Source organism: Penicillium concentricum (genome assembly GCF_028827145.1).
Source record: "Penicillium concentricum strain IBT 3081 chromosome Unknown utg000002l_segment0_segment0, whole genome shotgun sequence".
Classification (NCBI taxonomy): domain Eukaryota; kingdom Fungi; phylum Ascomycota; class Eurotiomycetes; order Eurotiales; family Aspergillaceae; genus Penicillium; species Penicillium concentricum.
In genome coordinates this window covers 9220813-9233189 of record NW_026622755.1, presented here as the reverse complement: position 1 = coordinate 9233189, position 12377 = coordinate 9220813, and the positions used below count along the sequence as shown (strand labels likewise).

At 49.8% G+C, this 12377-nt stretch overlaps 4 protein-coding genes across 4 annotated transcripts; 1 reads left to right on the top strand and 3 right to left on the bottom strand.

Annotated features, from left to right (window-relative positions):
• Positions 1 to 1627: 1627 nt before the first annotated feature.
• N7517_007224 (NuA4 histone acetyltransferase complex catalytic subunit ESA1) lies at positions 1628 to 3566 on the bottom strand (the record flags this gene model as incomplete). Its single annotated transcript, XM_056724954.1, has 6 exons — positions 1628 to 1786; positions 1861 to 3047; positions 3105 to 3139; positions 3202 to 3266; positions 3370 to 3397; positions 3484 to 3566. 6 exons carry the CDS (start codon positions 3564 to 3566, stop codon positions 1628 to 1630), a joined length of 1557 nt encoding a protein of 518 aa, XP_056581204.1.
• Positions 3567 to 3993: 427 nt separating this feature from the next.
• N7517_007223 (mRNA guanylyltransferase) lies at positions 3994 to 5238 on the bottom strand (the record flags this gene model as incomplete). Its single annotated transcript, XM_056724953.1, has 1 exon — positions 3994 to 5238. The coding sequence occupies one exon, from the start codon at positions 5236 to 5238 to the stop codon at positions 3994 to 3996; it is 1245 nt and encodes a 414-aa protein (XP_056581203.1).
• An 803-nt stretch (positions 5239 to 6041) lies between these two features.
• Positions 6042 to 9901, bottom strand: N7517_007222 (putative beta-ketoacyl synthase (Cem1); the record flags this gene model as incomplete). Its single annotated transcript, XM_056724952.1, has 11 exons — positions 6042 to 6442; positions 6511 to 7149; positions 7205 to 7318; positions 7434 to 7520; positions 7924 to 8047; positions 8106 to 8474; positions 8533 to 8886; positions 8944 to 9015; positions 9068 to 9175; positions 9248 to 9414; positions 9850 to 9901. 11 exons carry the CDS (start codon positions 9899 to 9901, stop codon positions 6042 to 6044), a joined length of 2487 nt encoding a protein of 828 aa, XP_056581202.1.
• Positions 9902 to 10128: 227 nt separating this feature from the next.
• Positions 10129 to 11504, top strand: N7517_007221 (agmatinase; the record flags this gene model as incomplete). The annotated part of the gene is made up of 3 exons (XM_056724951.1): positions 10129 to 10257; positions 10319 to 10445; positions 10537 to 11504. 3 exons carry the CDS (start codon positions 10129 to 10131, stop codon positions 11502 to 11504), a joined length of 1224 nt encoding a protein of 407 aa, XP_056581201.1.
• Between the last annotated feature and the right edge of the window lie 873 nt (positions 11505 to 12377).

Genomic DNA, 12377 nt, shown 5'->3' with positions numbered 1-12377 from the left:
ATCTTCAAGCGTTTTCGGTATTTTCGTTCTGGTTCATCTTGCCCGGGAGGCGAGAACTTGGGCCATTCTCGCTAACTCCTAATCAACATCTGTTTTCACGACCTTTGTTGCCATTGCCTACTTCGTTGCACTTTTCTGCAGTTGGGCCACAATGCAGATCCTCCTCTACCCTCTTCACGCATTCGCGTTTCTCATGTAATTGTGATTTTCGTTTTCTCCCCTATGTGTCTCCCCCCGACCCATTCAGGACCCCGGCCTTTCTTTTGGCTTTTGATGTGTGGATGACCGTCATCTACATATTCAACGTCCTGTCTGCGTGATCATTGCCCGAGTGGTGCATGCTTGTTCTGACCTAGCAGTATCACATTGCCTCATGTTGCCGAGTATTCAGCCAAATCCGCACCGATACTTACCAAGAGAATTCCATTGTTACAAAGTTCAGTCTCTTTGTCTGCTGTAAACGTAATTTCCAGTCCTCAAGATAGTTAGAGAGGGTTTGCTACTGTGTGATCCGTGTAGCTGCCTCGTAACAACTTTAACAACTTGAATTTCCTAAAACTTGTATGCTCCATCAAGCTACTACTTCCACAGAGTGATCAATTCCAAGCAAATCCACCGAAGAGGCGACAACGTTGTCCACATCACACTTTCACCTGCCAAATCCCCCATCAAACCCTAACCATCCTGCTCTCTAGATGTTGCGACCTGATCACTAGGATTCATTCTAGCGAAACTGCCCAAGTGAAAGCCTTTGGGAGGATCATAACTAAGACCTCAACGAATGCCTTGTTTAGGCCATGGGCTAAATTTAGTTCACAGGTTACAATAAAAGAAGCACGCATCCGAGACCGTGACGAGAACATGCGACCTGGACACGTCCTGTAGCCTTGAGGTCGACTGCTCTATTCCTTCGAACCTATCGATCCATAACACCGAACTGCCATGCCCATGAAGTCACCAGACTCTTGGCTTGAACCACGCTCTTCGCCGATTTCTGCAAACAAATCCGAGCTCGAAAGGCAGTCTCTTTAGGCGCCAGGGGAGAGATCTATGCTGTAGATGGGATACTTGGTCTTTCTACGGGACTACCGTGGAGGATTGCGGTGATATATGGGTGTCGCATACATTATACCCACGCTAAGTACGGAAATATGGAATTGTTTAGATTGGAAGGGGTGGTCCATTCGAACAGCGTCTTATTGGGCTGTTTTATATGTATGGCTTGGATCGTATACTCAATGTACTGTTGAGACAGATATGGAGACCTGGAAGGACTTTAATTTCCGAGCAAGGAAAGGCTTTTAATTAGAAAAACAGGCTCAGAAACAAGCATGAAACAGAACATAGTCAAATAATTTACACAAATGATAGGTATCAACCGAGGAAAGCCCTTATAAGGCTCAAGATAAACGCCTTGTCCTTCGAATACGCCGCCCATATCGACCGTAATGTCAAAAACAACCGAACCAACGCAGACATGGTGGAATCTTGATAACCACACGTCCGCAGATGACCATGGTTTTGACATGCATAACGCCCCCAGACCAAGCCGGAACATCCATTAGATAGCCACGCATATTAAAAACAGCTCGCAAAAAATTGAACAAAAGAAAAGTGAGCAGGAACGTCACCAGTTCCAGGTCCGGCTGGAAGCAGCAAAGACAGGAGGCTTCCACTGGAGACGGGCAGGATCGATTTTGCGCGCGCCCTTGATCTCCTCCTTCTTGAGACGCTTTTCGTGCTCCTCCACGACGTGGTCCGTGAGTACAATGACCCAATTACCCTTCTGCAAAGGAGTTAGTAAATCATACCTTATCGTATGTATTGCAGTGTAGTGCACACTTGGAATATCAAACTTACGTGGTATCGGAGCATGTTGAATACAACCAGAGTCTCGTGAACATCCTTCTCAGTCATGGAAGTGAGCACCGCGAGCTCGTTCTCGCTAATAGCTTCTCGGTTTGGCTCGATCAGTAAATCCACTAGCGTCTCGCGCCAGTACTGTCGATAACCAAGTAGACCGAGATCACTGAGTGGCTTCTCGGGGGAGCCGAGCTTGCCTTCGCGTTTGCTGAGCTCGTAGCTGAACGAGATGAGCAGACGGCCGAAACCGCGGCGTTGGTATTGCGGTAAAGTCATAATACACGCCAGGTTATACCCTTCAGCAGAGTCCTTCTCCTTGGAGAAGTAGCCAACGAAATGGCAGCCGGTCTCATCGCGGGTGGTCATGCAGTAGAACAGGAACGGGTCAACGTCGTAGTAAAGAGTCTTGTGGTCGAGGAAGAGCTTGCTCAGGAGACACAAGTTCCGGCACCAAGTGCGCTGGCGACGGCCGTCGACTTCAAAGAAGGAGATGTAGTCGTCGCGGTAGATCTCGTTACCGGGTGGGTGGGTCAAGGTACATTTTGCGCGATGACGCTCGAATGCCCGCTTGTTGTCGAAGTAGCTGAGGCAGAACTCGTCGATATAGACTAAGTCGACGTCCGAGAAGGAATCCGGGTACGGCGAGAAGTACCACGGCTCGACGTCATACTTGCCCATCTGGAGGCGGGTCAAGTTTCGTACGCGATGGATCTCTGTCGGGTTCTGTGTCATACTACCACCTGTACGAAGTCGCTCGATTTCCTCTCCGCGTGTAATCACCTCGCCTGTTGCCGTTTGGACTTGATCTTCTTTTACCGATTTGCTTTCCGCTGCAGCATCTGCCATCTCAAAGTCTTCTGACTCAGTGGCCTTCGGCGTGCCGACTGTTGACACAGCCTCAGATGGGAACATCGATGTGTCTCCTCCAGGTGTATCGACACCGAGGTTTTCTTTCCCTCCAGCCTTCGAGGGCCGTGATACCTTGCCGACATTCACGTTCTTGCCCCCCAGGATATCGGGTGTTTGTGACAAATCCCGGCTGTCAGCCCGGGCACGCTTATTAGCAGTCACATTCTTGCTAGGCGCCGCTTTGCTAGCAGCAGCGGTCTTCTTTTTATCAGCCTTTTCTGGCTGTGGCCATTCAACTTCTTGGGAGAGATCGATGCGAGAAGACGCAACCCATTCTAGAAAAGTAAGTCAGAAAAAGTTCAAGGTGATCCAATGCTGGAGTGGGAAATTACCATCAAGACGCTTGTTGAAATCGACATAGTGTACGCTGGGATCTATATCAGCACCAATTCAAAGCACAGACATGATATAAACAGAGGCAAAACATACTAAAATGAAGGGCCATCCTTCCGCTGCCGAATTGACAGAATCTCAGCCTTTCGCAGTTCTCCATCCTATAAGAATAGTCAGTATCAAAGCCGAATTGGGGTCGACCACGCTGATTGATAATCACGTGACAGGACCACAAAAATCTGCGACCACAGGGTTAAGACGAACCTTCTGCACCATGGCCTTCACACCGATTCTATGAAGTCAGTTAGCATCTGCGACCGATGAAAGTATACCTAAAAAGCCCAAGGCTAATTATTCTAGACATAAAAAGCGACATACCTGATGGTGTTGAGTGTGGCGAACCCCCTATCAACGGGGTCGGGCGTCCCCGTCGTCTCCCCGTGGGAATCTCGGACGCCCATCTTGTTGGACTGGCAGTAGGGACTGAAGCAATATCAGAGATGGGAATGATGGAATCGAGCAGATACTGTGGTCATTTGGTGATGGGGAAATGATGCGGGAAAGGGAGCAAACTGGGAGATTGTTATGTAAGCTGTTCCGCATCGGGTGGTGCTATACAGACTTGGATATATTTTCCAGCTGAAGATTTAAAAGACTACATTACAAGAGGGTAAATTCTTTCATTGCTTGAAACAATCCAAATGATAATGCCACAAACACCGTCTCCTGTTTTCGGGATTTGCATCCCCTTCCATGTTGCCATGCTATGATCTTGTAAATAAAATACAAAGCCCAAACCAACGCCACGCGCCTTGCAATGAATCAGAGACGAAGAGCAGCCGTGAAAGAAGCCATATGTCTCAGTCAAAAGACTATACGTCTTTCCAATCACCCTTCAAACTTCCGCTTGACACCATTCGCATTCGCGGAGGGTGGCATAGCCTGCGCTCTCCGTTTTTTCTCCTCGTCCCCAGCAGCCATATTGTGCTGGCGCTGCTTCCAAGCTGTTTTGATGATGGGAGCAAGGCGAATGAGATCGTCTTCAGTGACACGGTCCTCGATACTTTCAAGAACTTTTTCAACAGTGGAGACGTGGTTTGCATCGTTCTTGTCATCACGAATACGATGGAAGCGCCAGCGTCCTTCATTGTCTTTGGCACACTCAACGATAGTGTCATCAAGAGGAATGCCCATGGCTTTGAGATCTTCCCACTCCTTCGGCTCAAGGAACATCTCTCCAAAAAGACGGTACTCGCCAGCATTGAGCATGACGAACAAGTGGCAGATCGGGATAGCGTCGTAGTCCACGTATGGCTGGGTGATGCCCTCAGCCTCATCCTCAGTATCTGGCTCCAGCGTCGGAAATTCGAGGCGCATACGGAAATCAACAGTGTTCTCTTGGGGCGGCTTCCACTTGAGGATGTGTTCGTCGGTGCCGATGCGGTACGGAGTACTGCGGCAAGTAAAGATGAGACCGTCGTTACCGTGAATGCGCTTGACCTTGGGGATAATTTCGCGGAACATCATCTCGATGCCGTAACTGAATTGCGTAGATTTGTCCTCAACTGCGAAGGGGCGGTGATTTTTCTCCTCCGGGAATTTGCGGTACATGGCATTGTATGGCCTGAGCACCTTTTCCTTGAAGTACGCCAGCCGCTTGTCCAGGGTACGGTGCATCAAGCTTTGTCCGTCCAGTACGAGACAGTCGAAGACCAGATATTTCATCTGGGTGGTTCCATCTTCGTAGGTGTCGTTGACAAGCTCGCCGTCAACCAGGGTGTCGACGTGGTAACCTTGGAAACTTTCGTCGTTCGGCAGGGGGAAGTGCAGACCGGGTACGTAGCGGTAGTCGTTCTTGCGATCGATCAGGTAGTGAATCTCCGGCATGTCGGAGTCGGGATCTCCGCGCGCAAAGTACATCAGGCAGCGGATGCCGTCGGTCTTTTCGCAGACAAAGTAGTCCTCCCGTTGTAGCTCGCCGAGGTGGCGTGAAGCGAAGCTGACCGGCTGTGCTCCAGGGAAGTTGAGATTGTTGCGCCCGAGGAGTTTGGCGACTTCGCGACGGAATTGATCAGCTAGGTCATGGTCGGCTTTGATGCCTATCGCGTCTAGATCGGGGACAGCGTGGCTCATTGTGAAGGCTCGAAGGTTCAGAGGGGCGCGTTTTGGTAGTATAAGCGTCTCAGGAATGAGTCTGTAGGGATCGGACTTCCCTCAAGAGTTGGGAGAGGGGTCAAGATGCGATCAATAAGACTCGGGAGAGCTTGGTGGTGGAGTGATAGCAAATGCGAGGGCGCTCGCCCGCAATCGCGACAATATAAACCAGGCGCTTTTCAGCTGCAGGTGACCACGAAGAAAACGAATAAAGAAAATCACCCAAGGGTCATAAGATGGCTTGCTTTGCTCATGCCGTCACGTTTCAAAGACAATAGATGATCGGCGAACAGAATGAACTGAGAGATGTGCTGATGCCTCAGGCGCACATCACGTAATCTGAATAGCTTCCCACCGAGGGAGCCCTGGAGGTCACTACAGTGCTAGGTGATCTTGCATAGTGAATCTATTGGAATGTCCTACATGAATTTAGATAGGATGTATGCTTACAGATGTCTCAGTCAGAACTAGATAAGGTGGAAAGTATTCAATTGCAACTACTTTCGAAACTTCAAATGTACATATCACGCCAGCCGGGGTATCATATCGTCACCTTTCAAAGCAGACAGAACCAGCCTGTACCCATGGCCTATCCAGGGAAATCGAAGAACGAGAAAGATGTGAGGAAATCGAAGAAGAATAGTGCGATGGTCAGTAGTCCTCCTGCACCCATGAACGCCAGCATCCAGTATTCAGTACAGGCAGTAAAAGCTCAAACCCAACCGCAAACGAAAAGAGAGTCATAAATCATCGCCTGATATGCGGACATCAACTGACATCAATCAAGCTGAAGTGACCGGAGTTTTGCGGCCACCTGGAACAGCGGATCTCTTGCCTGCATCCATTCCACCAGCAGAGATATCAGACTCCCCATTGGCGTCAAGGGACGATGAGTCCAAATCGGCCGCGACAGTCGAAAAAAGAATGCCACCGAAAAGGGGTTGGCTGTCGTCGTTGGAGAAAAGACCACCGCCATTCCGAACTCCCATGGCATGCGACATCTGCTCCTTGATGCGGACGTATCGGTATTTCGACTTGGTGGTGATGATGGGATGGCGAACAAGAGGCTGGGGCGCAGAACGGGCAATGGCGGCCATGACGGCATCTCTTTCTTCGTCTGAGTCAATAGGACCTGTGTTCTCGATATCTTCTTGCAGAGGAGCGTTGGCATCGATAGCAGCCTCTGTAGTTCGAAGGGGTTAGTCATCTCGTGATCTATAGTGAGCATGAATAAGATAATAGTAAGCTTACTCTGCTGGCGAGCCTGGTTCTTCTTCTGATACTGCTGGAGAAGCATATCATACGGCAGTGTCCGACCAGGAACCGAGCGCTTGGCACCCATTGAGTGGCTCTTGCAGGTCAATGAACGAGCGCACTGCGCGCCGTTGGGAAGAGTAACACCACACTGCTTTTCGACATCGACAGGACCTTTCGGCTTGGCCGTCTTTTGCTTGGGCTCGTCCTTCTTCTTCTTTTTCTTTGACTCCTTTCCGTCGTCCTCATCGGCCTTGCGCTTCTTGCCCTTCTTGTTGCCGTCCTCGGTGCCCTTGGTAGCGCTCTTCTTGGCGCTCTTCTGGCCCATGTTGGGGTTGTCTCCGTCGGCCTTGTCGGGACCGTCATCGTCTCGATCGTCGCCGGCCTTCAGGCGATTGGCCGCATCGCGGGCTTCCTTCTTCTTGCGCGCCTTCTCCTGTTTGGCTTTCAAGCAGCCGCGGACATGATCCGCTGCGGTTTGCTTAAGAGTGGGCCGCTTGCAATGCTTGCAGATGACGGTCTCAAGGAGGTCATCTTCGCGCGGCTTGCCGGTCGGGAACACGGAGACGACTTTGCTGTCGAGGGTGGGGAGGGGAGAGGCGGTAGGGGAGGTATCAATAGGACCATCTTTGGCTTCTATTTGCTTGTTAGTATAATCAATGCCCGTGGAAACATGTCCGGGGAGCTGTACCGTCTGCCTTCTTCTTGGTGGATGCCTTGGCCGTCTTCTTCACCTTGATCTTGCCGGGTTTGGTATCCTTGTCTGTGAAGGCGTACCCGGAAGCATCAACCAGACTTCCCGGTCCTGCCAAAAAAACATAGAATTAGCTCAGATCGTTTATTAATTTCATATGCGCCGAGCTTGGTGTCAAAGTATCCTAAGCCTCTTGCGCTTTTAACAGGAACAAGGCATTGCGTACCTCGACCGGGGTCACCACTGTTCGCCATGGTGAGCGCAAACTGAAAGAGTAGCGAGAGACAGAACGGTTTCTTATCACTCGGAAAGCCTTTGAAATGGCGTGGGTGAGAGGTTATTAAGGAATGAGTTCAGTCTCCGGAGTCAAGGTCGGGCTGGGGCTCCGCAGTAGGATTAATCACGTGCCATCTATCTATTGAATCGGCATTTTGGCCTCTATTGTGCTTTGAGCATAACATTTTCAGTTTATTATTGAAAATGGTCAATGGGTAGGGGCATTGATGTTCTTTCATTCAATCTTTCGAGAATAGTACATTGTTGGTCAATCAGATCAATCAGATCAATCACAGCGATTCGAAGTTCTAGTCAAATCAGTACATGCCAAGCTTCTGGCCCTAAAATCACATAGTAGTTTCAACAAAAGTATCATACAATATCATATCTTAGAAACAAAGATCATGAATAATTTGCAAAGCAAAGGCTACTGTTTGTACCACCGAAGCCAAAACTATTTGTCAAGGCCACATCGATCTGTCGTGATTGGGGATCTTTTGGCGCATAGTTGCAATCAAACCCATCAGCCAAGCGGTCTAGATTGATAGTAGGGGGCATGGTATTCTGTTCCTTGTTAGCATAAACCCTGACACAGTATGTCTAACGCAAAACTGCAACTCACCTCATGAATTGCAAGTACACTGATCAAAGCTTCTATAGCACCAGCACCGCCAAGCAGATGACCGAGAGCACCTTTTGTGCTGCTAACGTTCACATCGGCAGCCTTATCTTTGCCATCGGGACCAAGAAGAAGTGCCTTGATAGCAGCGTTTTCAGCAGCATCGCCCACAATGGTCGAAGTTGCATGTGCATTGACATAGTCAACTGCAGAAGGGCGTAACTGGGCTTGCTTAAGCGCCTTTTTCATGGCCATGAATGCACCTTCACCGTTTTCCTTAGGCGAGGTCATATGGTGTGCATCGCTGGAGCAGCCATATCCTTTGAGTTCTGCATAGATCCGCGCCCCTCTTGCGAGAGCATGTTCTAGCTCCTATATTTCAGGCATTAGTATCAGGTTGTGGTACGTGAATAAGAGGCAGTATACATACCTCGAGAATCATCACAGCTGCTCCTTCACCAACCACAAAGCCTACACGGTCGGCATCAAACGGCCGTGAAGCCTTCTCTGGATTGTCGTTGAATCCTGTCGCTAGACTTCTGGCACGCGCAAAGCCGCCAATGGCCAAAGGATGGATGCAGGACTCGGCGCCACCAGCGACCATCACATCTGCATCACCACAGGCAATGAATCGAGCTGCATCGCCAATGGAATGGGCACCAGTCGTGCAAGCCGTTGTCGCGGAATGACTCGGGCCCATGAACCCGTACTTCATGGAAATATGCCCAGCGCCAAGGTTGATCAGCAGCTTTGGCACGAATAGTGGATTGACCTTCTTGTAGCCCTGTGCAACAAGTTAGCTGAAGGTTTCCATAGACCATGTATGATAGAAGAACCTCACCCCCCTGTCGTAGGCTATGACTGTGTTGTAAATTTCATCGAAGTTCCCAATGCCTGACCCCAGGCAGACTCCCTATCAAACTGGTTAGTATAGCCGTCAAATCAGCACATATTCCCACACATACCGTCGCCTCCCTTTGCTCAAAAGGCTCAGGCTTCCAGTTCGCATCCTGAAGCGCCTCTTCCGTCGCTGCCATGGCATACTGCGCAAACTTGGCCATCTTCCGTTCTTCCTATCCCAAACTGTCAGCATTGCAAATAGAATACAAATCGCGAAGTGAGAATAGTTGAAAATTTTTACTTACACCCCGACTCAACCATTCTGAGGCAGTCCACCCCCCATTTTCACGACTGCCCTCTGGCACAACAGCAGCAACCTGACAGGGCTGTTCAGCAAAGCGCTCATCGCGATCTTTCACATTAACAACACCGCAATGACCATCTAGTATGCGTTTCCATGTACGCCGAATCCCTGCAGCCAAGCAAGGTGTCAGTCACAGTAGCATTCACAGATTCCAACCAAAGTACGATCAAGCGCGTATAGTAAACCCAGTATGTATACGGCGGGTACTGTTTCTTATCTCCAAGTGTCCCGCACTAGTCCACATGCCCTCCGTCATTGGCTGTCACAACCTTCCCCTTCCGGAGTGGGAAGTGGGGACGTAGAGGGAGCTCGAGAGCCCGGGGTCCGGGGATATTGGATATCACGCATGAGCTCTCGGATAACCAGAAATGGGTAGAGCGTGGCAGCAATTGCCTTGCTAACACACAGAATTGCAGAATTGCAGAATCACATGCATAGTATCCGATAACATTCCCAGGTGAGCTCCAAGGTCGTCCTTGGAACTATCAAAACATAACAAACCCAAAAAAAAAAAAAAAAAAAAGAAAGAAAGAAACAACTCACCTACACCTAGCGGTGTTACTGCCCCAAGACCGGTTACAACAACTCGCCGCATTGCATCGTTGATAGCTTTGTATAAAAGCTATCAGAGGAGTGTCAAAAGGAAAGAAAACCGAAAAGCGGGCCAAAGCCAAGAAGGGAAAGTCTGCACGATGGGCACACCTTATCTGCTCGTCTTTCCCTTTACAACATCGCTGCTTCAGGAAACTTGACGAGACAATATGTAGAATAAAATATCTTCATTCCCATCCTTCCTTTTACTTCATCCCAATCATTCTAGTCATGCCTGCTTGGAAAACCTTCCTTACACTGGCTTTGGCCGGTTCCGCGGCCTCCTGCGCGCACCACGATAACGGCGAGGTAGTGCCCGAACATGAACGGGCGGAATTACTTAAGAAGTGGGATCAGGAGGTATGATGATGTAACAATATCCAGATAGAATTTGAACATTCCTAACATGTAACTATTCCAGTGGTCCTTCTCCGGCATTGCCAGCTTCGCCCACCTGAAGCCTGTCAAGTGTCTGATCGAGCCCGATGAGCATTACGACATTGCCATTATTGGCGCGCCGTTCGATACGGCCGTCAGCTACCGACCAGGTACGCAAGCAACCCCTCCCAATCTCCACTACCCACCACCGACACAGCATACAAACCAAACCCACGGACGCAGTTACTAACAACCCCAAAGGAGCCCGCTTCGGACCACGCGCAATCCGCGCCGCGAGCGCGCGCCAAATGGCCGCAACAAGCTACAACACGCGCGCCGGGATCAACCCATACCAATCCTGGGCTAAGATTACCGACTGCGGCGACATCCCCATCACACCGTTCGACAACGGGCTCGCCGAGCGACAGATGTACGAAGCGTTCCTGGAGCTTGGATCACGCAGCATCGTGAACAAAGCCCCCAAGGCGAGCGGGATCGGCGCCAAGCACCCCAAGCTCGTGACGCTTGGTGGAGACCACAGCATTGCGCTGCCGGCGCTGCGTGCTCTGCACCAGATCTACCAGAAGCCAATCACGGTTGTGCACTTCGATGCGCACCTGGACACATGGAACCCTGTTCGGTACAGCGCGTACTGGCAGTCCGAGCAGACGCAGTTTAATCATGGGTCATTTTTCCATAAGGCTAGTCGGGAGGGACTGATTTGTAATGCTACATCTGCGCATGCGGGACTCCGGACGAGACTTACTGGTGTTGATGCGGGGGATTATACGAATCCCGGACCTGAGCAGGGATTTATTCGGATTCATGCGGATGATATCGATGAGCTTGGGCCTATGGGCATTGTTGAGACGATTCTTGCGCGCACGGGAATTGATCCTGAGCAGCCAGTTTATCTTTCTGTTGATATTGATGTGTTGGATCCGTCGACGGCGCCTGGAACGGGAACGCCTGAGCCTGGTGGTTGGACTACGCGGGAGTTTATTCGAATTCTGCGTGGATTGGAGAAGTTGAATATTGTTGGCGCGGATATTGTGGAGGTTTCACCAGCTTATGATAACAAGGGCGAGACTACTGCTCTTGCGGCTGCGCAGGTTGCTTTTGAGATTATTACTAGCATTGTTAAGTCTGGTGTTGATGAGGAGCTTGGTGGTTGGTATGGCTGGATGGAGCAGGAAGCTGAGAAGAAGGAGGCTAAGGATGAGCTTTGAATCATTTTGGATAGATCTACGAGATGCACGTTGAATGAAGCGAAGAATGAATGACATCGTATATTTTGAATGATTTCTTGATGCTGTATAAACTATAGTGATGTCATGACACAGTAGAAACCTAGCTAAGCTCATTTAGCCCCTGGAGGTATGATATCAGAGGCTTGGACCTCGGCAAATGACTTCATAGAACTGGTTGAATTGGAGTCCACTATCGACTTTCTAAGAGAAATAACGCTGCTCTTCAGTGAGACATAAACTCGCAAGACTGCAAGAGATCAAACGCAGAAAGAACATGAACAGAGATGCTTGTATCAAGACCGCGCGCATAGAGAGTAGTGGCGATAGTAGATCAGATTGGAATAAAAGGCGAAATCACAGGCAAAAAAGACGCAGAAGCCGGATCTGCAAGGGAACGGGACAGCAAGCTCAAATTCATAGTCCGGGTGGTCGCAAGGCTGTAAATAAGGACAAAAACACAGGGGCATATGGGGGATATGGGGAGAGTGACGAAAACAGCCAAAACACGCCCTGACGTCCAACGCCGAAAGAGACAACCAAAAGAGGTGAAAGCGTCGGGTGCGGAGAAGGTAATAGGTGAGATGCGGGGAGAATAGCCGACGCGACAAAAGGGGAGAAGGTCAAAATTGCTGTCGCTGTAGTTCGTAAAGGAGAGGAAGACCGGGGGAAAAGTGAAAGGTGAGAATAGACGAGTATCAAAGGGTCCAAACCAAGTTGAAGATGGCAGACGCAGCCAGGCGGAGCAAGAAAAGAAGCAGAGAAAGAGGTTAGAGCTCGAACTGGGATATGCGAACAGAGACAAAATGAGAGAAAGGGGGATAAAAAAAAGCACAGAAGCCATTTTCAACTGGA